At 35.9% G+C, this 26227-nt stretch overlaps 1 protein-coding gene across 3 annotated transcripts in view; it reads right to left on the bottom strand.

The window, feature by feature from the left end:
* The window catches only part of MNAT1 (MNAT1 component of CDK activating kinase), a 211384-nt gene that overhangs the window by 35316 nt on the left and 149841 nt on the right, over nt 1-26227 (bottom strand). The window contains exon 8 of one of the 3 annotated variants that reach the window (XM_055538256.1): nt 17412-17552. The exons of the other annotated variants lie outside the window; for them this stretch is intronic. Within the exon in view, the coding sequence (XP_055394231.1) occupies nt 17456-17552 (97 nt within the window). The 3' untranslated portion in view covers nt 17412-17455. Of the gene's footprint in view, nt 1-17411; nt 17553-26227 lie in introns of those variants that run through there. 3 annotated transcript variants of the gene reach the window in all.

Below are 26227 nucleotides of genomic sequence, written 5' to 3'. Positions count from 1 at the left end.
CGCCTGACTTTAGAATAATTACCTTTAGAGAAAAATAAGTTTCTTAAAATGTTAACAGGCTTCCGGGCCAGAAGATGATGCAAATCACCTAAACTTTTGCATATGATAAGTTTGCAGGAAGAAAGCCTGGCTTACTGCATGACTCTACCCCTTCCCCCATTATCCTCTATGCATAACTTAAGGTATAAAAACTACTTTGGAAAATAAAGTGCGGACCTTGTTCACTGAAACTTGGTCTCCCAGTGTCGTTCTTTCTCTCACCTTCTGGCTGAATTATTCAGCCTCTCTTCTCCACTGAATTTTCTCACTGAGCTATCCTTATTTAACCACTCTTTATATCTTTAATTAACATTTAAATAAGCTGTTGTTTCCTGATCACCGAAGCAGCCTCCCCTTTGAAACCCCTGACTCCACCGGGGCTGGACCCCGGCACACATGGTCAAAGACTTTAGCATAGTCAATGAAGCAGAAGTAGATATTTTTCTGGAACTCTCTTGCTTTTTGGATGATCCAATGGATGCTGGCAATTTGATATCTGGTTCCTCTGCCTTTTTGAAATCCAGCTTGAACATCTAGAAGTTCTCAGTTCACAAACTGTTGAAGCCTGACTTGGAGAATTTTGAGCATGACTCTGCTATTGTATGAAATGAGTGCAATTGTGTAATAGTCTGAACATTCTTTGGCATTTCCTTTCTTTGGTATTGGAATGAAAATTGATCTTGTCCAGTCCTGTGGCCACTGCTGAGTTTTCCATCTTTGCTGGCATACTGAGTGCAGCACTTTAACAGCATTATCTTTTAGAATTTGAAATAGCTCAACTGGAATTCCATCACCTCCACTAGCTTTGTTCATAGTGATGTTTCCTAAAGCCCACTTGACTGCACATTCCAGGATGTCTGGCTCTAGATGAATGATCACACCATCGTGGTTATCTGGGTCATGAAGATATTTTTTGTACAGTTCTTCAGTGTATTCTTGCCACCTCTTCTTAATATCTTCTGCTTCTGTTAGGTCCAAACTGTTTCCGTCCTTTATTGTGCCCATCTTTGCATGAAATGTTCCCTTGGTATCTCTAATTCTCTTGAAGAGATCTCTTGTCTCTCCCATTCTATTGTTTCCCTCTATTTCTTTACATTGTTCCCTTAGGAAGGCTTTCTTATCTGTCCTTGCTCTTCTTTGGAACTCTGCATTCAGATGGGTATATCTTTTCTTTTCTCCTTTGCCTTTTGCTTCTCTTCTTTTCTCAGCTATTTGTAAGGCCTCCTCAGACAGCCATTTTGCCTTTTTGCATTTCTTTTTCTTGAGGTTGCTTTTGATCATCGTCTCCTGTATAATGTCATGAACCTCCATCCATAATTCTTCAGGTACTCTATCAGATCTAACCCCTTGAATCTATTTGTCACTTCCACTGTACAATCATAAGGGACTTGATTTAGGTCATACCTTAGTGGCCTAGTGGTTTTCTCTACCCTCTTCAAGTTTAGTCTGAATTTTGCAATAAGGAGTTCATGATCTGAGCCACAATCAGCTCCTGGTCTTGCTTTTGCTGACTATATAGAGCTTCGCCCTCTTTGGCTGCAAAGAATATATTCCATCTGATTTTGGTATTGACCATCTGGTGATGTTCATGTGTAGAATCCTCTCTTGTGTTGTTGGAAGAGGGTGTTTGCTGTGACCAATGCGTTCTCTTGGCAAAACTCTGTTAGCCTTGGCCCTGATTCATTTTGTACTCCAAAGACAAACTTGCCTTGCTCCAACTATCTCTTGACTTCCCACTTTGCATTCCAGTCCCCTATAATGAAAAGGACATCTTTTTTGGGTGTTAGCTCTAGAAGGTCTTGTAGGTCCTCACAGAACTGTTCAACCTTAGCTTCTTCGGCATCAGTGGTTGGGGCATAGACTTGCATTACTGTGATACTGAATGGTTTGCCTTGGAAACAAACAGAGATCATTCTGTCATTTTTGAGACTGCGCCCAACTACTGCCATTTCGGACTCTTTTGACTATAAGAGCAACTCCATTTCTTCTAAGGAATTCTTCCCCACAGTTGTGGTCATTTGAATTAAATTTGCAGCTACAGTAGTATGTGATTATATCATGGATAGTTTATAATTTAACCTGGAAAAATCACTATTTTAAAAGACACAGTTCCACATGATTCACCCTTGTTCTAAGACATGTAACACTTAGTCTTTCTTTCCTTTCCCACACAGTGCACACTGGGAAATTTTAAAAGCTACTAAACTTTCCAAGTGGCGCTAGTGGTAAAGAACCTGCCTGCCAATGCAAGAGACCTAAGAGATGTGGATTCAATCCCTAGGTTAGGCAGATCCCCTGAAGAAGGCATGGCAATCCACTCCAGTATTCTTGCCTGAAGAATCCTATGGACAGAAGAGCCTAGTGGGCTACAGTCCATAGGGTCACACAGAGTCGGACATGACTGAAGTGACTAAGCACACATGCACAAATTAGGCATAGGTGCCTTGCCAACCAGCAACTTGGAAGGTAGAATGTAATACACTTATTTGCTTTGTATGATTTTTTATCTTGGCAGAAATGCTCAGGTATAAAAAGACAAAGTAACTGAAAACTCCTTCCTCCCCTCCCCACCCATCACTGCCCATGGCTGGACATATCATTGATCCTAATGAGAGAAATAGGAAAAACCGTTGGAGGATCACCCAGAAATTCTGCTGCCTTTCAGACATATGGCCTAAAGCAAATGACTTTGCTGCAGTTTCCCCATCTGTAAAATAGATGTGATAATAATAAAATAAAATAATAAATTAAACAATAAAATCTGCACACTTGTCTGCTAGGACTGTGGTCAACAATCAAATTAGATGATGTGCTTTGAAATCACAGAGTGCTCTGAAATCACAGAGTGCTCTGAAATTACATAATAGTATTAGTGAAGGCACATTTACTCAGTTAACTCACTGTTATTTTTTCCAGTAGCAATTTATAAAGTGGCTCAGAGACCTATAGGAGCTAAACTGGAAAGATGAATAACGTATTCAACATGCATTAGAAGAATCACATGTGATGATTTACATTGTTCTAATTTAATCAACATGAATTTATGGAAAATCAAATGAGAAAATAACTAAGAGACAATGCATTGGTTAAGGGTTCAGGATGGGGAACACATGTATACCTGTGGCGGATTCATTTTGATATTTGGCAAAACTAATACAGTTATGTAAAGTTTAAAAATAAAATAAAATTAAAAAAAAAAAACCAAAAAACACACATTTGTAAATAAAGGCACTGATGACTTCACTGTCAGTGAGGACAGGCTCAAGTTTGCAGTAGTAATGAATAACCCCAAAATTACAGTGGTTTAATTTAAGAGAGGTTTATTTCTTGCTCATGTTATCTGTCAGGAAGGGATGTACAGCTGACCCTTGTTGCCCGAGGCTATCATGGACATCAAATAGTAATTCATTAAAAAATTTTTGAATCATAGTTTTGATAGTATTTTTTCCTTATATTCCTTCTATTCTACTGGTAAAAAATTATAATAAAAATATATCCTTCTGAATTATAATTTCAACTTAAAACATGCTACTTTCCTGTCATTTAGTGTTACTGCTATCATTCTTTTCCAGGAAATGAACTTTTATTACTATTTATATTAAAGGATTAAAACTTAAAAATAAAATAAAATCACTTTTGTCTTCTTTACAGATGGTACCTGAAGAGAACAAAGGGATCAAGTATTTCTAATCTCATCAACTTTTTATTATTTGGAACCTCTGTAATATTCAAGATAGAGTAGGGAGACAGTATATTTAAATGGAGTTCAGTGTCTTTCTAAAAGTGCCAGATTTGTCATTTGGAATATGGGATCAACAAGCACAAACCTTGGAATTACTTTTTGAAACAGGCTTTTCACCTAGGGCACCCCAGGGTAACTTGGCTATTAAATTTGTCACTTAAAATCACTAACAAAAACCTATTACTGGCATCTCATTTCTAAGTACATTATATGTCTAGTATTAGGATCTTAAAGACTTATTATCTTTAATATAAACAATGAGAAAGATAAATGCAGGATACTGATAGGATTATAAATTTCAAGACAAAGTGAAAACTGGCGCATTTGCAGTTATGAAAAACCAATGAATATTCAGAGCTCTGAAGCAGCAATGACACAGTTTCAGTAGGGATTACTGTGTGGAGAAGAGCACCAATATTTACCCATGTCCTAGTGGCTATACATCTGAAAGATCTGCTGGTAAAAAATATAAAGAGATGCCTAGCTGCTGTCATGGTCCCAAACTGTACAGAACCCCTTCACCTGATGATTCTTTAAGAAAGACAACTTAATAATAATCATTTCAATATGGAAACCACTGCATTTATGAGTCTGTTCCTCTAAAAGTGTTCTTATTAGCTTAAAAACCTTTTAGGGGCATGTGGAAAGAAGATTTGAACAACTACACTTTAGTCAGTTGTATCGTCTTGCGCAATCATTAATACAATTTCCTAAATTTCCTAAATCACAGGGGAAAGAGAACTTAAAGAAATGTTTTCAGATAAGACATAAAGCAGTTGTACAACTGAAGGAATTTCTAATTTGTTAAATTCACTATTGTTTATTACCTAAACATCACATAAAAGAATCACACCAAAACCAGAGATAAAACAAAGATTCTGTATAACATGAAACTTAACTGGAATGCTGTAAAATTACCAGTACTTAACACAGGCATCTCCTGGAAACTTAAAAAAAAAGTAATTCAAATATTAACACTAGGTGGCAGAAGGTTATATTATGTTCTTAATACACAGAGTTTAATATTTCAATAGAAACAACAAATTACAAGCCTGAAACTCACACTAAAAAGTCTTTGGAAAATTGAGCTTTTCAGACCACCTATTCTAATTTTAACCCTGTTAAAGATTTTATAATGTTGAAAAGCCTCGTGAAACAGAAAATAACTGAATTTAATGGACATCCTTTTAGATATCTCATCAGAAGTCTATCTAGTCAATGAATTCAGATAAATAACTAAAGAAGCTTGATGGCAAATTTCCTCCTTTATAGTGACTTTCAAATTTAACACTGCATCCTACACAGTTTGAAAAAAGCTCAGCCCTAAGCCAAATATTTATGAATACAGAAATATATTACTCTCTCTCATATCTCCTCCTATGCTGCTTTGTACTCTTATTCCTGGCATTTCTTCATCATTTGACATTTTCTTTTTTCATCCTTTTCTGTTCTGATACCTATTTGTGATCCTCTACTACATCTTTGGGATTAAAAAATAAATCAATTTTAAAAGTAATCAAAATAAACAGAGTTGTAAACAACATAAAAATAGCATTCTTTTTTTTTTTTCGGTTGGTTGTTTTTTGTACTGCTTCTCTTCCTCCATGCTATAACATATACAGAGAAGAAACTTATAAACTATCAAAAAGGTGGCCATAACAGAAGACTGAATTTTAAAAATTTACATATTCTTCCTGGATTCCTTCCTGAAAATAATCAGTGAATGAAAACTCCTATCAAACTGTATGTATATTAACTTTCCAGATAAGCCAGTAAAGCAGGTGACAGCATGCCTGCTTTAATCTGATTAACTTTTTGTGGGAATAATAACATTTTCTTGACCTTTCTTACTTGTTTTTAAAATTCTCTTTTATCCTGATCAAAAAAGCTTAAATTCTTCTTAATATCTTTGTTCCTACCTTTAAATATAAATCTAATTCATTACTTCAGTACATTATAATCCTCTGGGGCCTCGATTTCTTTATCTCTAAAATAAGGATGTTGCAGGAGGTGATACCCGAAGTCTTTTTTTTTCTATAAAATTCTGTGATTCATTCCTTCCTTCACTGTACTCCCTAAATATTCTACTAAGAAATATGAAATAAAAGCAAAGATGCCTTACCGCCAAACTATAAAACAGTGATGGGACTTCCCTGTGGTCCAGTGGCTAAGACTCTGTGCTCCCAATGCAGAGGGCCAAGTTCAGTCTCTGGTCAGGGAACTAAATCCCATATGCTGCAACTAAAGATCCTGCAGGCCTCAGCGAAAATGGAAAATCCCTCATGCCACAACTAAGACCCAGAACAGATAGGTAGGTAGATAGATAGCAACATATGTACATTAGCTGTAGGGGTCTATAGCCTTTTTCAATAAATAAACATATGAAACGGTACTAATAAAAAATGAAAGGAAGTCATAAGAGTGTGAGTGTTGAAATTCTTCAAACTGAAGCAATCTAATTCCAATGTTTTTCTACCTTACTTTCCACTATACCCCCTTTTTTTTTCAAATTGGAATATAGTTGATTTATAATGTGTTAATTTCAGGTGTACAGCAAAGTGAATCAGTTATATATGTATATATACATATACACATTTTTTTCTTCTTAGGTTCCTTTCTCATATAGGCCATTACTGAGTGCTCAATACGGATCCCTGTGCTATACAGTAGGTTCTTATTATTTATCTATTTTATATAGAGTAGTGTGTATATTGGAGAAGGCAATGGCACCCCACTCCAGTACTCTTGCCTGGAAAATCCCATGGACGGAGGAGCCTGGTAGGCGGCAGTCCATGGGGTCGCACAGGGTCGGACACAACTGAGCGACTTCACTTTCACTTTTCACTTTCATGCATTGGAGAAGGAAATGGCAACCCACTCCAGTGTTCTTGCCTGTAGAATCCCAGGGAAGGGGAAGCCTGGTGGGCTGCTGTCTATGGGGTCGCAGAGACTCGGACGCGACTGAAGTGACTTAGCAGCAGCAGTGTGTGTGTGTCAATCACAATCTCCAAATTTATCCTTCTCCCCCTGATTCCCTGGTAATCATGAGTTTGTTTTCTGCATCTGTGAGTCTACTTCTGCTTTGTAAATAAGTCATTTGTATCCTTTTTTTAGATTCCACATATAAGCAATATCATATTTGATTTTCTATGTCTGATTTACTTCACTCAGTATGTTCACTGCGGGACTATTTGCAAATAACCAAGACATGGAAGCAACCTAAATGTCCATCAACAGCGAAATGGATAAAGAAGACATGGTAATAGTATACAGACAATGGAATAATACTCAAGTCATAAAAAAGAACAAAATAATGTCATTTCCACTATTCCCTTTCCTGCAACCAATTCTGCACCTAAGCTTCAATATTTATTATTAGCTATGTATGCTCTATTGCTGCTAAGTCGCTTCAGTCATGTCTGACTCTGTGCGACCCCAGAGACGACAGCCCACTAGGCTCCCCCGTCCCTGGGATTCTCCAGGCAAGAACACTGGAGTGGGTTGCCATTTCCTTCCCCAATGCATGAAAGTGAAAAGTGAAAGTGAAGTCACTCAGTCGTGTCCGACTCTTAGCAACCCCATGGACTACAGCCCACCAGGCCCTCGTCCATGGGATTTTCCAGGCAAGAGTACTGGAGTATGCTCTATTGCTTTCCCCTAATTCCTCCTCTGCTCATGTTCTATAACAGGAAAGTTGTTCTTCACTTTTACATGATAAAATTCTATTTCCAGCTGCAGTTCCTGAAAAACTTCTAAGCTTACCTAGATCTCTTTCAGAGAATAGAATAAATACACAGTTTGAATTCAGACAGTTCTGGGTTTAAGTATTATTTCCAAATATTATTTGGTGATAATTTACCTACACACTGTAGGGCTGTTGTGAAATGAATTAATATAAATGCTTAATCTCATGTCTGGCAATACGCTCGAAATTAATTCCACTTCTTCATCACTTCCTCTGATCTCCAACATTACACTTTATCTGCTTTCTTATAGTTCTCCTCATTTTCTACTTTGTCTAATAGTTACTTATGCTAGCAGTATATTCATGGTGCTGTGGCATGCATGCTTAGTTATGTCCAACACTTGCAACTCCATGAACTGTAGTCAATAGGCTCTTCTGTGCATGGGATTTTTTAGGCAAGGATACTGGACTGGGTTGCCATTTCCTCCTCCAGGGGAAACTTCTCAACCCAGGGTTCGAACCACCCCATGTCTGTCTGTATCTCCTGCATTGCAGGTAGATTCTTTACCCACTAAGCCATTGGGAAAGCCCAGTATTCTAACGTAAGTATACTACTCTGAAAGCAGAAATCATGTCCGATATATCCTAGAATTTTTCACAATGTCAAACATATCATGTACCCAAAATGAACTCACAATATTTGTTAAATGAATTAAAAACACTGAAAAATGAGATACTACCTCATGACTAAAAGGGATAACCACACACATTGGAAAGTCAATATACATAGTTTCCATTTCCTTCAACTAATGAAAAGTGAATAGAAATAAGAATTGGAATGCCAACTTTTAATCAATGCAAAAATCTATATGTACATTCTCATACTTTTTACAAAGTATTTCGATATCATTTATAATATTTTTGAAAAGGCAACTGCCTGGAAAGTCTCCTCTATTTTCATAACACAAGCCTCCCTCTTCAAGGTAATAATTTTTAACTAGATTAAAAAAGAAAAGGAGGAGGAGGAGGGAAAAGAAAGAGGAGGGAGAGAAAGGGAAGGCGGAAGAAAGAAGGAAGAAAGGAAAAAGAAAACCAACATTTACCTGGATGATTTCTGACATTCATTTAATACTCAATTAAAATTTCTACAATATATATGATGAACTATAAGACTTTAATAAACATCAAGTGACAAGCCAGAAAGAGTATACAACTTAGATTTTCCAAATGGGTACTATATGTTCTCAATATATTATAATCTAAGATTATTTGGCACACATATTTTGCTGGTATCAATGAGTAGATGATTAAGGCATTTGCCAGACACTTTTCCCTTTAAAGAAGATGACAATCTAATTGCTGTGGGTGTGGCAGGAGCACTTGGAGGTGGTGGTGGTGGTGACAGAGCAAGAGCAGTTAGCATTTATTAAGACCTTATTATGAGCCCAGTATTGCTCTAAGCCCTTTAACACCTTATCTCATTTGCTCCATACAACAGCCCTACAAAGTAGGTATTATATTTTTTAATTTACACGTGAGGAAACTATGGCTTAGAGAGTTTAAGTCCCTTGTGAAATGTGATACAACTAATATATGACAGAGTACGGTTTAGAACCTACCAAGCAAACCTTACTACCTCCCTTAAACTTACGTCTTAATTTGCTTATCCTTTAAAATACAAAAACAAACAAATAAAACCTAATAAATGCAAATATACTAACGTACAGAAATTCTAATTTAACCAGAATCCCTTTGAGTTAAAAACTTCATCTGCATTTATTTGAACTCTTTGGTTGGAATAAAATCCTTGATAAACTAGGGAAGAAGGTGAAACCCCTGACCCCTCCCCAAAGCCTGTAAATGTGGGAAATATTGCCCTCTGTGAGGTAATGGAAGGAATTTCTTTGTTACATAAAGAAAGGACAGAAAAGGCAAGGAAGAAGTGAACACAACAAAATGACAGAAGATAAGCAGAGACATTACTTTGCCCACAAAGGTCCATATAGTCAAAGCTATGGTTTTTCCAGCAGTCATGTATGGATGTGAGAGTTGGACCATAAAGAAGGCTGAGCACTGAAGAACTGATGCTTTTGAACTGTGGTGCTGGAGATGACTCTTGAGAGTCCCCTGGATGGCAAGGAGATCAAAGCAGTCAATCCTAAAGGAAATTAACCCTGAATATTCATTAGAAGGACTGATGCTGAAGCTGAAGCTCCGATACTTTGGCCACCTCATGCAAAGAGTCGACTCACTGGAAAAGACCCTGATGCTACGAAGATTGAGGGCAGAAGACAGGGGCAACCGAGGATGAGATGGTTGGATGGCACCACCGACTCAATGGACATGAGTTTGAGCAAGCTCCAGGAATTAGTGAAGGACAAAGAAGCCTGGCATGCTGCAGTCCATGGGGCTGCAGAGTTGGACATGACTGAGCTACTGAACAATAGTTACAGGTAGAGGAAATATAACCCCTTCTTTTGTAGTCCTTAAATCTTCAAGAAAATATAAGCTCCATATCCATACCATCAGGTGGGATACAGTCTCTCCTAAGAATATCAGAGCACAGAACTAGAGCGAGGAGGTAAATAAGGGAAAGCAACAAATTCATGGAGAAGGCATTAGGCTATTAATAGCTACTGAATGGAAAGAGCATATCCTTTCCTCCTTTGAGAATCAAATCTGTCATTCAATAAATAAGTGGGGAATTAGCCTACCATACCCCTTCCCCTTTTTTTCTCCACATTGTTCCTCAAATTCTTATCTATCATTTTCCCACAGTTCTAAGAGAAAAAAGGTGAAATCACTAGGACAAAACTTATCCGCTACTATGTTTCAAAACATTAGAAAACCATAGTTGTTTTCCTCACAGATAAACTAAATCTTTATTTCAACAATTAGAATACAAACCCTTAAAATAACCTAATGCCAAAAGCATAAGGAAGAATGACCACACAACCATTTATCATTGAGTTGACACACCTAATTGATCAAACTGGTGGTGGGCGGGATAAAAAGAAAAGAAAGGAAAGCTAGGAAAACTCGACAGATCTAAAAACAGTACAGTAGAAATAAGATTCTAAGAGATTAGACTTTTCATACTGTATTTTCATCTTCTATCAGTCAGTATCCTGGATCTTAAATATATTTTCTCATTTTGTACTCAAAACAGCATAAGATAGAAGCTACCTATCTTATTATCTCTATTTTGTAAGGAAAAAAACAAAGATACTCAATGACTAAGTTACTTACTAGAGTTATAAACAAAATAAGAACACAGTTGAAATCTAAACACAGGCACTATACCTCTCAAAACCCTTCTCACATCTTCTAAACTATACTGTATTTTATTAGCATATACAAAGTGATGCATATGTTTTCAAAGACTTAAGATGACTATTATATTCATCATTTTCTGAAAATAGATTATAACACTGCATATCAAATTATGATGTAAAATCATTAATACTTAGCTATTCAGAAATGAGCATGACTAGGACACATGGCTTTAAAAATGATAAACACAAGAGTCCAGGATAGGAAAAGTTAAACAACAGCTGTATGATACACTTAACTGCCTTGGGAATTAATGTCAATATTGCAGACTAAGATTTTTAAGTAAGTGACATTAATAAGGGCGTTATATATACATATACTATTAACAGCTAACTCCTTAAAAGTAAAATTAAGTAAAGGGTAAAATTAAGTTTATTTAACATTTAAAGAAAAGGGAAAGAAAGTTTAGTCTCTCAGTCATGTCCGACTCTTTGCGACCCCATGGACTATAGCCTACCAGGCTCCTCTGTCCGTGGGATTTTCCAGGCAAGAGTACTGGAGTGGGTTGTCATTTCCTTCTCCAGAGGATCTTCCTGACCCAGGGATCGAACCCAGGTCTCCCACATTGTAGGCAAACGCTTTACTGTCTGAACCACCAGGGAAGAATGAAAGTAGAAGAATGAAAGCCACATTTAAAGAATGAAAGTAAATACCTAAAATACTATTTACACTCAACCTGTGATATGTCCCTGAATTATATTAATCATTATTCAACCAAATCACTAAGGAGAGGAGGAAAAAATCTCCAAATTTTCTAAACTTGGTAGCATTTTCTTAAAAATGAAATGCTATAGTAAGTGGAATTATAGTTCTGGGATGCAAGCCAAATTATGATGAACACCTATGGCAAATTTAAGGTTTTACAAGGAAAAGTGAAGTCGCTCAGTCGTGTCAGACTCTTTGCAACCCCATGGACTGTAGCCTACCAGGCTCCTCCGTCCATGGAATTTTCAAGGCAAGAGTACTGGAGTAGGTTGCCATTTCCTTCTCCAGGGGGATCTTCCCAACCCAGGGATTAAACCTGGGTCTCCTGAGTTGTAGGCAGACACTTTTACCATCTGAGCCACCAGGGAAGTCCTTTTGCAAGGAAAAAGATGAACCAAATATTATTCTCTTAAAATGTACTTTTTAACCAAAAGAAATACAAACATTTTAAGAAATATTAATGAATAAGAAATTAACTTGTAAGTTTAATTTTAGACTTCATTTAACACCACCCCCCAAGAAACATGGCAAGATTTTAATAAAACCTGTTTATAAGGAATCATTTCCTTAAAGATAAGTAATAATACATTTCTAATGTCATTAGGTGGCAAAGTATTCATACTAAAAGAAAGTACCTGCATATTTTGGTCAGAGAAGGCAATGGCACCCCACTCCAGTACTCTTGCCTGGAAAATCCCATGGACGGAGGAGCCTGGTCAGCTGCAGTCCATGGCGTCGCTAGGAGTTATACACGACTGAGTGACTTCACTTTCACTTTTCACTTTCATGCATTGGAGAAGGAAATGGCAACCCATTCCAGTGTTCTTGCCTGGAGAATCCCAGGAACAGCGGAGCCTGGTGGGCTGCCGTCTCTGGGGTCGCACAGAGTCGGACACGACTGAAGCGACTTAGCAGCAGCAGCACATTTTGGTAAGAAAACCTCATATTTCGCATGTGCAACTAAAAACAATATCATGACAATTTGAAAGTATCTGTCTTTTAAAAGGCTACAAAGCAGGATACAGAAATGAAATATGCAGTTGAGACCATAAAATAAAAAGGACTCTTCATCATTCTCCTCTGTTCAATACTCTCTAGCAAATAAGTTACAGAATTTAAAAAAAAAAAAGGATGGCAATTGATCTACTGATCATGAGAAAAGCAACATTGATATTAACATAATGATAATACTGAGAGGTTCAACTCGTTTTTAAAAAGTGAAGCTGTGATTTTTAAACACAAAAGCAATCTTATACATTTAGAAGCAGAACAAATTATTGAAAAAGCTTATTCCATATATAGACATGACAGGGGCTGGCCTAGTCACTCAGTGAAGGTGATACTGTTCTCCACAAAACAAAAACTAGAAGTGGAAAAGTAGAAGTCAGGTGGGGAATATTAACTTCATTAAAATATTTTGTGCCACTTATATATATTTTATAACAACAATACATTTGTATCCTAGATTACCAACAAGCATAACCAAATAGAATGATAAAATCAAAGACAGTCTTTGAATGACCCTTTGCCCTCCTCAAACTGATTACTAATTGCAGAATAATAGACAAGATAAAGAAAAAATAAAGACAAAAATAAAATTTAAAAACTGAAAAAGACTTTACCTTTCCAGATAGGAAAGTCCAGCAAACTTATACAAAGCAAAACTAAAGACATATACTACAAAGGAAAAAAATTTGATAATTAAATATAAAATGGATGAAAACCAGTACCCTTATAATGTGAAGTTTGGACTAGAGAAAAATTAGTAAAACCAAGATGCTTGAACATTCTAGAAAAGGCAAATATTTAAGTACACACTATCCTATGAACAAACAGCATAATTAATTCCTAAAATCATTGAATAAAAAACTTGAAATAGTTGGCTGTGTATCTCAGGGAGTAGATTAATTCACCATTACTTTAAAAAACTGACTTGGGAGTGTTTAAAATCTTTTACCATGACTACTAAGCAATTCTTCTCAGACTCTAAAAACAACTCCACAGTTTAATATATTTAAAATTATGTATGTAGTATCTATATATTTGTGTATAAATACTTTTACACATGTTGGGACTTTAGGCAATAGTATTCACTGACACTAAATCATGAATATTAAGAGTTCAGTGTAGTAAGTGAACAATAGAAGTCCAATATAGATGGATACATAGATATACATATATCTCTACAGACAAATTTTTAAAATAAAGGACACTACGACGAAAGTTGGAGAACCATCATAAATACAAAATTTTAAGGTGCACTCAATTCCGCAATGGGCTTTGTTATGACAGAAGCTTTTAAATCTACCTACTACTGCTGGGTCCAACCCAGCAGCTGTGGCAAGTGGTGGTGGTGAATCAGAAGGCAGTGGCAGCTGCACATATTCTCTGGCAGCAGAATAAATGCAGTCTCTGTCCCCCACTGACTTCTCTCTCAGGGCCTCCCTTGACACAGAAGGCAAAGAGACTGAGCAGTGAAAAAGAAAGCCTGAAGCAGCTGCCTTAGTCATTCAGGATGCTTGTTGTACCTCTCACACTCAGACTTGTGTCTGAGTGTCATGTTCCATAGGCCATGTGAAACTCTGAAGGAGATCCCCACTCTATCTATGAAAGTCACCACCGAGTCATTCAGACACTTGAGCTAAAAGCCTTGCCATTTTCTTAGATTATTATTCTCTATGTGCAATCTGTTGCCAAATCCTACTAATTCTATCTCTTAAATCTCTCTTGAATTCATTCTCTTAACTCCATCCTCCCTGTTTAGATGTCTCTATTTTAGGCTATCTTTTTTTTTTAATTTTAGTCTGCTCAAATACATCTCTACACTGCTGCATTCGTAAGTGTTTTTCTAAAATGTGAATCTGAATATGTCCCCTATGAAAGGTTCTTCAAAAATTTCCTCTTACTAAAATTGTATGGTCTAGAGTCCAGCTACAGAGAAAACAGTGGTTTTTCAACCTTGCTTTAAGACACAAAGAAATAAAAAGAGGAAACCATGCATCATTCAAAGTACTTAATATAGCAAATAAGACTCTTCATGATCTGGATCCCAATTAGTTTCTTGTCAATCTCTGTTACAAACTGTGCTCTAATCAGACTGAACTACTTGAACAAATTTCTATCAAAGGCATCATGCTCTTTCAAATCTCTCCCCTTCTCTAACAGAATGGTCTATGCATGCTACTGTGCCGTACTGTGCTCAGTTGCTCAATTGTGTCCGACTCTTTGTGACCGCATAGACTGCAGCCCACCAGTCGCTCCCCATGGAATCTTCCAAGCAAGAATACTGGAGTGGGCTGCCATTTCCTCCTCCAGGGGATCTTTTTGACCCAGGGATCAAATCCAGCCTGCATTGGCAGACTGACTCTTTACCACAGAGTTACCTGGAAAGCCCATGCATGCTACCAGTAGACCCCAATTTATCCTTTTAATTCTACTGTCTCTCTCAGGGCTTTTTTGACCCTCTTCCATATAACAGTATGGTTTCTTACAGGACAATCTCTCTCTCTGGAGGTTACTGGCACAAACTTAGTAATATAAATTTTTGCACAAACTGTAAACTATGCATATGTGACATATAATAAAGTAACATGACAGATATTTCCCCCAATATTTCTAAAGCTATTATTAATCTCTAGAAATGTAACAAAGACTGAAATATGTGTTTTAATTTAGAAAAATCTATCAAACAAGTTTTCATCATTAAAAAGATGCAAGTTATTGAATCAATGAAAAATCAAGGAAAAGTGTTTCCTTAAATAAGCTTTTTGTTTAAAATTTAAAACTTCTGTCTCTTTTAAAGTGGTGGCCGTTATATTTATTAGTGTTCAAGTGTCAGATGTCAAAGTCATTTAGCCTCAAATGAGCCTCAGAATCATGTCTATGCTTCAATCCAGGGATTTTGCTAATGAAATAATTGGAAGATAGCACCCAAATTTAACAACAATCTATTTATAAAAATAACAAATGAAAAATTACCTAAATGCCTATTAGAGAACTAGTTAAATAATGATTTGGAAAAATTTTAATGATGCTATAGATAAATATGAAAAGACAGCAAAATAAAGTTAAAAGAGGTAACATAATACAGCATAAGTGTTTTTGTAAAAATACGTATTATACATGAAAATATGAAAAGGTCTAGAAGGCTATTTACCAAGGCTAAACCAGAGTTTGCAAAGTATAGTTGCCAATCAACAGTATTAGTATCACTGCGGAATTTATTATTAACAGAAACGAAAATTCTAGGGTTGTACTCCAGCCCTACAGAATCAAAAACCCTGGAAGGAGAGCTCAACAATGTGCGTTTTAATGAATCCTCCAAGTGACTCTGATGTATGGCAAAGTTTAAGAATCATTACTCTAGATTCTTTATTGGGATCAAGATCCCTTTGAGACCCTGATGAAAATTATGAACTTTTTCCCAGCAAAGTACCCAGTTGGACAAATGTTCAATTTTATGTATATTTCAAAGATAAACATGGGCAAAGGCTGCCTGCAGTAGTAATATACTATTCCCAAATGGGACATATCCATTGAGCCCTAGGACACTTTACCTACAACAAACAACACATACTTATTGCATATAAGTTGCTAAAATTAAATTGAGAAAAATGAAAGAACAAGAAAACTGTAAACCAATCCCTCAATTCCGGCACACCAGTATTTCCTCTGGTTTGTCTTCACTTACTCAGATTCCAAAGCTGACACAAAATCTCCTGGGGTTTAACTTTCCAAACTTCTGAACTTTATTGAGTTCATAGGCTGAACTTGTGGCCTTTCCAGTGGAGAATTCTCACATGATCACTATTCCATTTGACTATCAACCTGTGTACTTAATGGCCTTAAGAAATAACACTTTTCAGTAAACTTATTTTTAATTTAAAAAATTTTTTGAACACTGTGCATGTTTTAGAAACATGGAGCAAACTCATATATCCTACAATGTAAGCAGATTCCTTAGCTTATATTAAGAATGAATATCAAACTACAAAGATTTCAGTTCATGGTGTCATAAGAATACAAAGACTAAAAATTAAAAGATTTAATTAGGCAATCAGTAATCATCCCCTACTTTTATTTTTCCAAATGAACTGCTGGCATCTGTAGTAACATATGTATCTCATATGATAATGAATTTTAGCCATATAAAAATATTAATGCTATTCTAAGAAAAATATTTCAACTCTTTTTTAAAAAACACTATATGCACACCTGCTATTCTCCTATCAATCCTAGCAGGAAACCATTTTTCCTCTACATCATGAGCAATAGAAATGTACTTATTAAAACATTAATCACAGTCCATTATATTCTGACTCACTGCCAAAATTTCCCATTACATCACTGAAAATATCTATTAACCAAAACCTGCTTCTGACAAGTTACAGGAGTGTAGCATTCAGAATTTAGTAATGTATTATAAAAGTCAGTTTAAAAAGAACAGTTACACAATTGATTTTGCAGTGGCAGCAAAAATAATTAACTTTTTTTTGACATTTATTACCAAAAGGTTGATTTAACTGGTGTTTCTACTGTAAAATTATTTTAAAATTATTTCAAATTTCACCTAGCATTATTAAACACATTTACTATGAAAGAATTAAATACAGATGACTGTTTAAAGAATTTCAAAATGTGCTGAATACACCACTGTATGTAAAACTATATTGTCTTGTGTAAATATGGGACTTGTTTAGAGCCATGTCTCACAGGAAATTGTAGCAAATGAAAACCATCCCTGTTTTTCCACTCCCACTCTTTAGGATTTATGTCTTTACATTTAAAACCAGTAATACAGAGAAACAAACAAACAAACAAACAAAAAACATGGCAACAGTACCTTCAAACCAGAATAATGACAACTCTGGGCACTCTTATAATGCTAAAATAACTGAATATTATTGGAAGCAAACCTTGAAGATATTCTGATTCTATACCATCAGAACCAATTATCTAGTTTTCACTTGTTGGATGTTTGTTTGGAGAGTGGTGACACTGACTTCTTCCAAACCAGGAGAAAGGTAGTTGACATTTAGCAATAAAGTACTAAGAAGAAAGCATAGGAAATATTGGTTATTATTTCCTGAGCATATTTAACACAAACCACTTATGGTTTATTGTGATTGTGAATACTGAAAAAAAAAAAAACAACTAAATAGTAGACATGGGAAATTTTTTTCTTCTTTTAACTGTGCTTTCAAAGTTTTCCTATAATGAATATACATTATCTTTATAATAGGGAAAACTCAAAGAATTTATTTATTTTAATAGAAGCCCTTAAAGCCGCATGTGACAACTGGAGAAGAAAAACCTTATTTGTCTTAATGCATTAGAGTGAATTGCATGTATTTTCTTTCAAATATAAATGTTTATAATTTTTATTTCTAAAAATAGGAGTGAATGACAATTTTTAGTAGCTTGTATAAAATCTAACGTTTCTGAAGCATGATGTTTAATTTAGTTGGAAAATTCATGGTAGAGGGATTCAGAGAAATTAAAAGCATGAATTATATCTTAGTTAAGAAGGGGACAGCAAAAGAAAACAGACCTAAGTTGCAATCATAGAACATGATAACTATAAATTAGCAAGGTTCTTTAACCTAAGAGCCAACATGTTTTACATTTGAAAGGTTAAAAGAGTCACCAAGCTACACATGTCTAATAATTTCCTAACAACTCAATCTCCAGAGTACTTTTCCTTTTTTTTTTTTAAATCAGTCTCTTCAAATGGAAATACAATTTCTACTACATACTCAAAGAAGACAGACTTACCTCTACTTGAAAGTGGTTTTTAAAAAAATATGACTCTTTCAGGGCATACCTCAAAAGAGTTACCTGAATTTTAGCATGTGATGCTGAGTTCTCACCAAGGAAATGAAGAATTAATGAGCTATTGTACACTTTACAGTACCCCCAATTAAAGGGCAAGTCAACATATAATTAAAGAGAGATTTCTGCTGATGTTTTTAAAGACTCTCACTTTATAGTATTATCCCCAGTGTGAATATAAATCTCTAGGTGATTAATTTTTGTTCTATGCTTATTACTAAAATTATTATTTACAAACTCAAAACTCCTTCTAAAAACACTTAACAATTTCCATTAAGTCTTCTTTACGACAACTACAAGCAAAAGATAAATGACAAGGGAATTCCTTGGCAGTCCAGTGGTTAGGACTGTGCTCTCACTGCCAAGGGCGTTGGTTCAATCCCTGGTCAGGGACCTCAGATTCCACATGCCACTAAGCCAAAAAAAAAAGATAAAAGACAAATCCCCCTACTAGTATACTCATCTCACTTCTTTATCTGTTTACGCTTTTAACAATCATTCCTTGATTACTACTTCTGTTACACAATTGACTAGTGAGTAATTCTCAATGGTATGATGTAAGTAAGTTAGATATTTTTATAGTTGCTATAAATTTGGACAAAAAACAAACTACAGGGTATGATTACTCTTAGCAGGTCTTTAAAAATCATCGCACTTAATAAAAAGTAGAGATTACAGAAAGAGAAACAGCACTTAGATTAAAAATTAATTTCATATATATCATGCTAGACAATTAAATGACCAAGACTACATAATTTGACATTGTTTTTATATTAAAATTAACTGTGCCTGAAAATGCAACTTGATCAGTATAAGGAAAAAACAAACAAAATCAATCAACAAAATTAAGCTGGACGTAAATTTTAAAATAAGTTTAAGTTCAATATATACAGGGTTCATTACATATCAGCAATATTCTCAGTAAGAAATGTTAACTCCAGTGGTAATATTTGTCACTCAAATAGCTAATGTTTATACAGCACTTATCATGTGTCAGATACTACTCCAAGGGTTTATCATTTATTAACTCATTTGATACTCACAATTCCATGAGATAGGCACTTAACATTATCCATATCTTGAAAATGAGTAAATCAAGACACACAGAAATTAGTAAAGTGTCCAGGGAATTAAAATTAGTGAAAAATCCAGAAATCAAACTCAGGCAGAGTATGTTCTCTTCTCTTACTAAAAAGTTAATATGATAATAAGCCTTAAATACTTTGGTTTTATTGCATTTTATGTTTAATAAAATATAAAAGGAACAGGTGACATTATTCCTACTGGTAATTTATCATCCTAGTGATACTCATTAACCACACTAATTGTTCATCAGGTGGAGGCAGTATGTAATCCCAGCTACTAAATGGCATTCCTTCTGTCTGTCAACTAGTTCCTAGTGTTGGCCAAAGTCAGACTCACTCAGGAAGTATCCACCTCCATTAATTCTTCCTTTGCCTCTAAAACTAATGTGACCTCTCCCTCTCCATTGGTACATAAAATCTTCTATACTACTAAACAACAATAACAGTTAACATTTATTAAATGTTTCCTAGGAATCAAAAGCTTAAATGCTATAAACTAAGTTATATAAACAAAAAATCCTGAGAGACAGATTCTATTACCATCTTCATTTTACAAATAAGAAAAGTAAGGTTCAGAAAGGTCAAGTTCTCACAGCTTAGAAACAGAGCCTGGATTTAAAACTAGGTATGTTTAACACTAAAGTCTATGTTGCTTAAGCCAAAAATAGTTAACACTATGGCAGTATATATCTTATACTCCACTGTATCCTATTTACTCACATACCATTGTATCCCATAATTCTATATCAACAGTTCTTTGTTGCACAAAATGATGACTTACATACTTTTATTTCCTAAAAATAAATTGGGCTTAATGAGCATTTGGTGAATAAATGGATGAGAAAACAGATGATTACTACAAAAGCCATATATCTTTTATATATATATATATATATATATATATATATAAACCAGATTAGCAATTCTCACACTTGTTGGCCTCAAGACCTCTTTACACTCTTAAAAATTACTGAGGACTCCCAAAGATATTTCATTTAGATGAGTTATATCTACTTATATTTTCTATATTTAAATTTTAAACTAAGAAATTGGAAAATATTTATTATTTAAAAATAACAGTTAAAGCCCCTTAACATGTTAACACAAGTAACATACCATGTTAACACTAGTAAAAAGGAAGATGGAATGACTGTTTTGATATCAAACTAATCAGATTTCATAGCAAAGAGTATTATCGGAAATGAAGGATCATTTCATAATGATAAAATAAAAATTAAAACAACAACCCTAAATGTTTCTGTTCCTAGTAAAATAGCATTTGCAAACGACATGAATATTTATATTTTAAGAAAATCAATGGACTACAAAAAATTACTAGAACTAATGAGTTCTGCAATATTATAGGCTACAAAATCAATATATAAAATATCTGCTCATTCCAGAAAAAAGCAACCATAAATTGAAAAAAAAATTTAAATACCATTTATAATAACAAACTATAAAATACTTAGGAGTAAATCTGACAAAATATATGCAAGACCTGCCTGCCAAAATTATACATTATTGAAAGAACTTAAAGAAGACCAAAATAAATGGAAAAACAGACTGTTCACGAATCAAAAGACTGTATTTTAAGACAGAGCCAACTCCCTCCAAAATGATCTACTGATTCAAAATATTGGCAGATCTTATGAGCAAAGATACCCCAGGAGCACAGGAACACTTAAAGCACAGATACTGGTTTCTGTTGTTGTTCAGTTGCTAAGTTGTGTCCAATTCCCTGCAACCCCATGGACAGTAGGTAGCCTGCAATACCAGCTTCCCTGTCTTTTACCATATCCCTGAATTTGCTCAAACTTATGTCCATTGAGTCAGTGACACCATCCAACCATCTCATCCTCTGTCGCCCCCTTCTCCTCTTGCTCTCAACCTTTCCCAGCATCAGGGTCTTTTCCAATGAGTTCGCTCTTCGCATCAGGTGGCCAAAGTATTGGAGCTTCAGCATCAGTACTTCCAATGAATATTCAGGATTGATTTCCTTTAGGATTGACATTGGTTTGATCTCCTAGCTGTCCAAGGAACTCTCAAGAGTCTTCTCCAGAACCACAGTTCAAAAGCATCAATCCTTCAGCACTCAGCTTTCTTTACATCCAACTCTCACATCCAACATGACCATTGGAAAAAACCATAGCTTTGACTAGACAGACCTTTGTCCATAAAGTGATGTCTCTGCTTTTTGATACACTGTCTAGGTTCGTCATAGCTATTCTTCCAAGGAGCAAGCGTCTTTTAATTTTGTGGCTGCAGTCACCATCTGCAGTGATTTTGGAGCTCAAGAAAATGAAATCTGACACTGTTTCCACTTTTTTCCCATCTCTTTGCCATGAAGTGATAGGACTGACTGGATGCCATGATCTTTGTTTTATGAGTGCTGTGTTTTAAGCCAGCTTTTTCACTCTCTTTCACCCATTCACCTTCATCAAAAGGTTCTTTAGTTCCTCTTCACTTTCTGCCATTAAAGTGGTATCATTTGCATATCTGACGTTGTTGATATTTCTCCCTGCAATCTTGATTCCAGCTTGTGAGTTATCTAGTCCAGCATTTTGGTTTCTAATACTATTCTCCAATAAAAGAAACCAAGGCTTCTTAGAGAAATGGTTCCTTCTAGAACAAAATCAAGAAATACATATACCAGGACCTTGGAGCTTCTTGCAGTGCCAAAAGTAAAGATATACTTATAAAAAGATGCAATGATGGGAGAAAGGCAAATGGGTACCAGAGCCAATTAAAACATCTCAAATGGTCAAAATTGGATTATGATCCAAACTGTAAAATAAATATTCACTAGTCCTTAAGGACGGGGGAAAATGAATAAACAAACAGACGGAGGAGAAGAGACAAATCGCCAATGCAGAAGAATTCCAAATAACTTACATAGATACTACATCCTCAAGGAAAGTGAGCATTAATCCCCATTCCTTAAGTGTAGTCTGTGCATAGTGATTTTCTTCCAAAGAGTATAATAAAGACAGAAGGGATAAGAGTACATTACAGTGGACAAAGCTGACAAATAATACCTCAACCAGGTGATCAAGGTTAACATCAACAGTGATAAGACATGTGGATAGCATGTACTAAGACATAAGCTATGAGCTTCCTTCATAGCTCAGTCAGTAAAGAATCTGCCTGCAATGCAGGAGACCCGGGTTCAAATCCTAGGTTGGGAAGATTCCCTGGAGAAGGAAATGGCAATGTACTCCAGTATTGTTGCCTGGAGAATCCTGTGGACAGAGGAGACTGGTGTGCTACAGTCTATGGGGTCAAAAGAGTCAGATACAACTTAGCAACTATACCACTAAGACATTCTGAAAACTATCTGACCACTACTCAAATCTGTCAAGGTCCTCAAAACCAAGGAAAGTCTGAGAAACTGTCACAGCCAAAAGGAGCCCATGGACTGCAGCACACCAGGCTTCTCTGTCCATCACCAACTCCTGGAGTCTGCTCAAACTCATGTTCATCAAGTCGGTGATGCATCCAACTATCTCATTCTCTGTTGTCCCCTTCTCCTGCCCTCAATCTTTCCCAGCATCAGGGTCTTTTCAAAGTCCATTCTTCACATCAGATGGCCAAAGTAATGGAGTTTCAGCTTCAGCATTAGTCCGTCCAATGAATATTCAGGACTGATTTCCTTTAGGATGGACTGGTTGGATCTCCTTGCAGTCCAAGGGATTCTCAAGAGTTTTTCCAACACCACAGTTCAAAACCATCAATTCTTCACTCTCAGCTTTCTTTATAGTCCAGCTCTCACATCCATTCATGACTACTGCAAAAACCATAGCTTTGACAAGATGGACCTTTGTCAGCAAAGTAATGTCTCTGCTTTTGAATATGCTATCTAGGTTGCTCATAGCTTTTCTTCCAAGGAGCAAGCGTCTTTTAATTTCATGGCTACAATTACCATCTGCAGTGATTTTGGAACCCAAGAAAATAAAGTCTGTCACTGTTTCCACTGTTTCCCCATCTATGTGCCATGAAGTGATGGGACCAGATGCCATGATCTTAGTTTCTGAGTGTTGAGTTTTAAGCCAATTTTTTCACTCCCCTTTTTCACTTTCATCAAGAGGCTCTTTAGTTCCTCTTCACTTTCTGCCATAAGGGTGGTATCATCTGCATATCTGAGGTTATTGATATTTCTCCCAGCAATTTTGATTTCAGCTTGTGCTTCATCCAGCCCAGCATTTCACATGAAGTACTCTGCATAGAAGTTAAATAAGCAAGGTGACAATATACAGCCTTGACATACTCCTTTCCTGATATGGAACTAGTCTGTTGTTCCATGTCCAGTTCTAACTGTTGCTTCTTGACCTGCATATAGATTTCAGTTCTCTATACAATGCAACCCTTTATTGCCTGTACCTGTAACAGGCCATTCCTACCACCCCACCCTCGGACACCTCTGCTGTCAAGGCAGCTTTACCTGAGCTCTGACTCAAAGGCCTGTGGCTCACAATGCCCTCAGCACTATTTTCCTCATGGGGAAAAAATGGAGACTGAAACCTTGGCTTGTACTTAGCACAGAAAAATTTTGTTTTCATTTTTTTGAGAATAAAATAAGAAAAGTTGCTACATAATTTGAATCAGTTGCCTTCAGAAACACTATCTGAAATTAAAACAATCTAAAGCCAGTCAATCCTAAACAAAATCAACCCTGAATACTCATTGGAAGGACTGATGCTAAAGTTGAAGCCCCAATACTATGTCCACCTGTGCAAAGTGCCGATCCATTGGTAAAGATCCTGATACTGGGAAAGATTGAAGGCAAAAAGAGAAGAGGGTGGCAGACAATGAGATGGTTGGATGGCATCACCAATTCAAGGGACATGATCTTGGGCAAACTCCTGGAAAAGCAAAGCACAGGGAGGCCCGGAGTGCTGCAGCCCATGGGGTCACAAAGAATCGGACACGACTTAGCGACTAACCACAACAAAAGCATAATAAAAATTAAGTTCAGTCATATTTTGAAAACTCTGTATATAGGATGGCCTTGCCTGTAAGGTACAGCAGAGAAAACGTACTAAGAAACTAAAAACGTAGTTCTAGCTTTGCACTACCCAAAGACGTGACTATGAGCACAGAAGAGTTTTCTTCTTTGGCTTCTCCTGTAGTGAACTCATGACAGTTCACTCTCCCATAAATAAGAACTGCTAAGGATCTTTTCCCAGTTCTTGCAGCTCTTTAGACACATATTTTATTTCAATATTTGATAAATAACTGAACTTAAAGCAACTCACACAACTGTCTGCCTCAGAGAACCCTTCCCCCTAATCTCCCTTATCATATTTAAATGGCAACTTTTACCTCAGATATAACCCTAGGAGGAACTTTTTGTAACATCCCGCCCCTCCAACACACACACATATCCAATCCATCAAAAATTCAATATTCTATCCCATCAAAATTATATTCATAACTTGACCACTTCTTTGCAATTACACTGTTACCATCTTAGTATAAGCCCTTACAATCTTAATCCAGGACAGTTGCAAGTTTTCTTGCTTTCAATCCACCATCCACTCTCCTACACAGACCCTTCTAAATATAAGTCATATGACACATCTTTGTTCAAAATTCTATGACTTCTCTTCTTCTTGATAATAAAAGCCCAAGTCTTAGCCATCAGCTAAAAAAAACCCTATATGATCTAACTAGAGTCAGTCTGCCTTCTTACATAAAAAACCGCTACCATCCCGACCTTATCTCCTCTCCAATTCATGCTATTGCAGACACTGGACTCCTTTCTCATCCTTATATACACACCCACCTCAGGGCCATTGCACTTATAGTTCCTCTGCCCTTCCTCATAATATCACATGATTAGCTTCTTTGCTTAGTTCATGTCTATTCAAATATCATCCTACAAAAGATTCCACTACTACCTATGTAAAAATGACACTCTATACCAGTCACTACATATCCCTTTATCGTGCTGTATTTGTCTCCAAAATACTGCCGTCTGACAAATTCATCAGTGTGCTTATATTGTTCACTTCATCCCAATACAATGTAAGCTTCATGACAGTAGGTGTCTTCTCTGTTTTGTTCACTGTTGTTTTCTTAGTACGTAGAAGAGTAACTGACACATAGGAGGTGCTTCATAATCAAACGAATAATAATCAAATGAATAACAAAAGTAAAAGAACTGATAATCAATTCTTTTCTCAAATAGCATGAGCTAAATACTATGAAGCTTCATTTCCCAATGGAGACAATTACATATAGATATACAGAGTCAACTGAATTTTATAGTGATTTGGTAGAAACTGAGCAAATTCCAATAATAAATGGAATTTCCTTTTTTAGGGTCCTGTATGAATCTGAATTAAAACTATATTTCATTGTAATAATTTATAGTTATAATTTAATTACTAAACTAAATAATCTATTAATTTATTGCTGCTCTTCTGAGCTTAGAGTATATATTTAATTAATACTATGATTTAATAGTCTTAAAGTCCTCACTACAAAAAACTATTCTGGAATCAACTGCATAATTACATTTCCTCGATGACCTTATAATCTTGTGAGCATTTACTCTAGACTAAACAGCCTCATTCAGCTGCCCTGTGTCTGACTGTCGATGAAAGAAGCTTGTTTGACAACTGCTTCAGGCAGAAACATATTCTTTTCCATGATTGCAAAAAAAGATTTAAAACTTACCAGACTAGTGCCAGACTAGACCTTTAAGCACAAGGTTCATGATAGATGTGTGACTTGATTTCTAATTCAAATGCCAACAAAAACAGATAGTAAAGACATTTTGCTGTCATAGCCATAAGAAGTTAA

The sequence above is a fragment of the Bubalus kerabau genome, chromosome 10 (assembly GCF_029407905.1).
Source record: "Bubalus kerabau isolate K-KA32 ecotype Philippines breed swamp buffalo chromosome 10, PCC_UOA_SB_1v2, whole genome shotgun sequence".
Classification (NCBI taxonomy): domain Eukaryota; kingdom Metazoa; phylum Chordata; class Mammalia; order Artiodactyla; family Bovidae; genus Bubalus; species Bubalus kerabau.
Note: the sequence above shows the minus strand (reverse complement) of the source record. Positions and strands in the feature narration are given on the sequence as shown.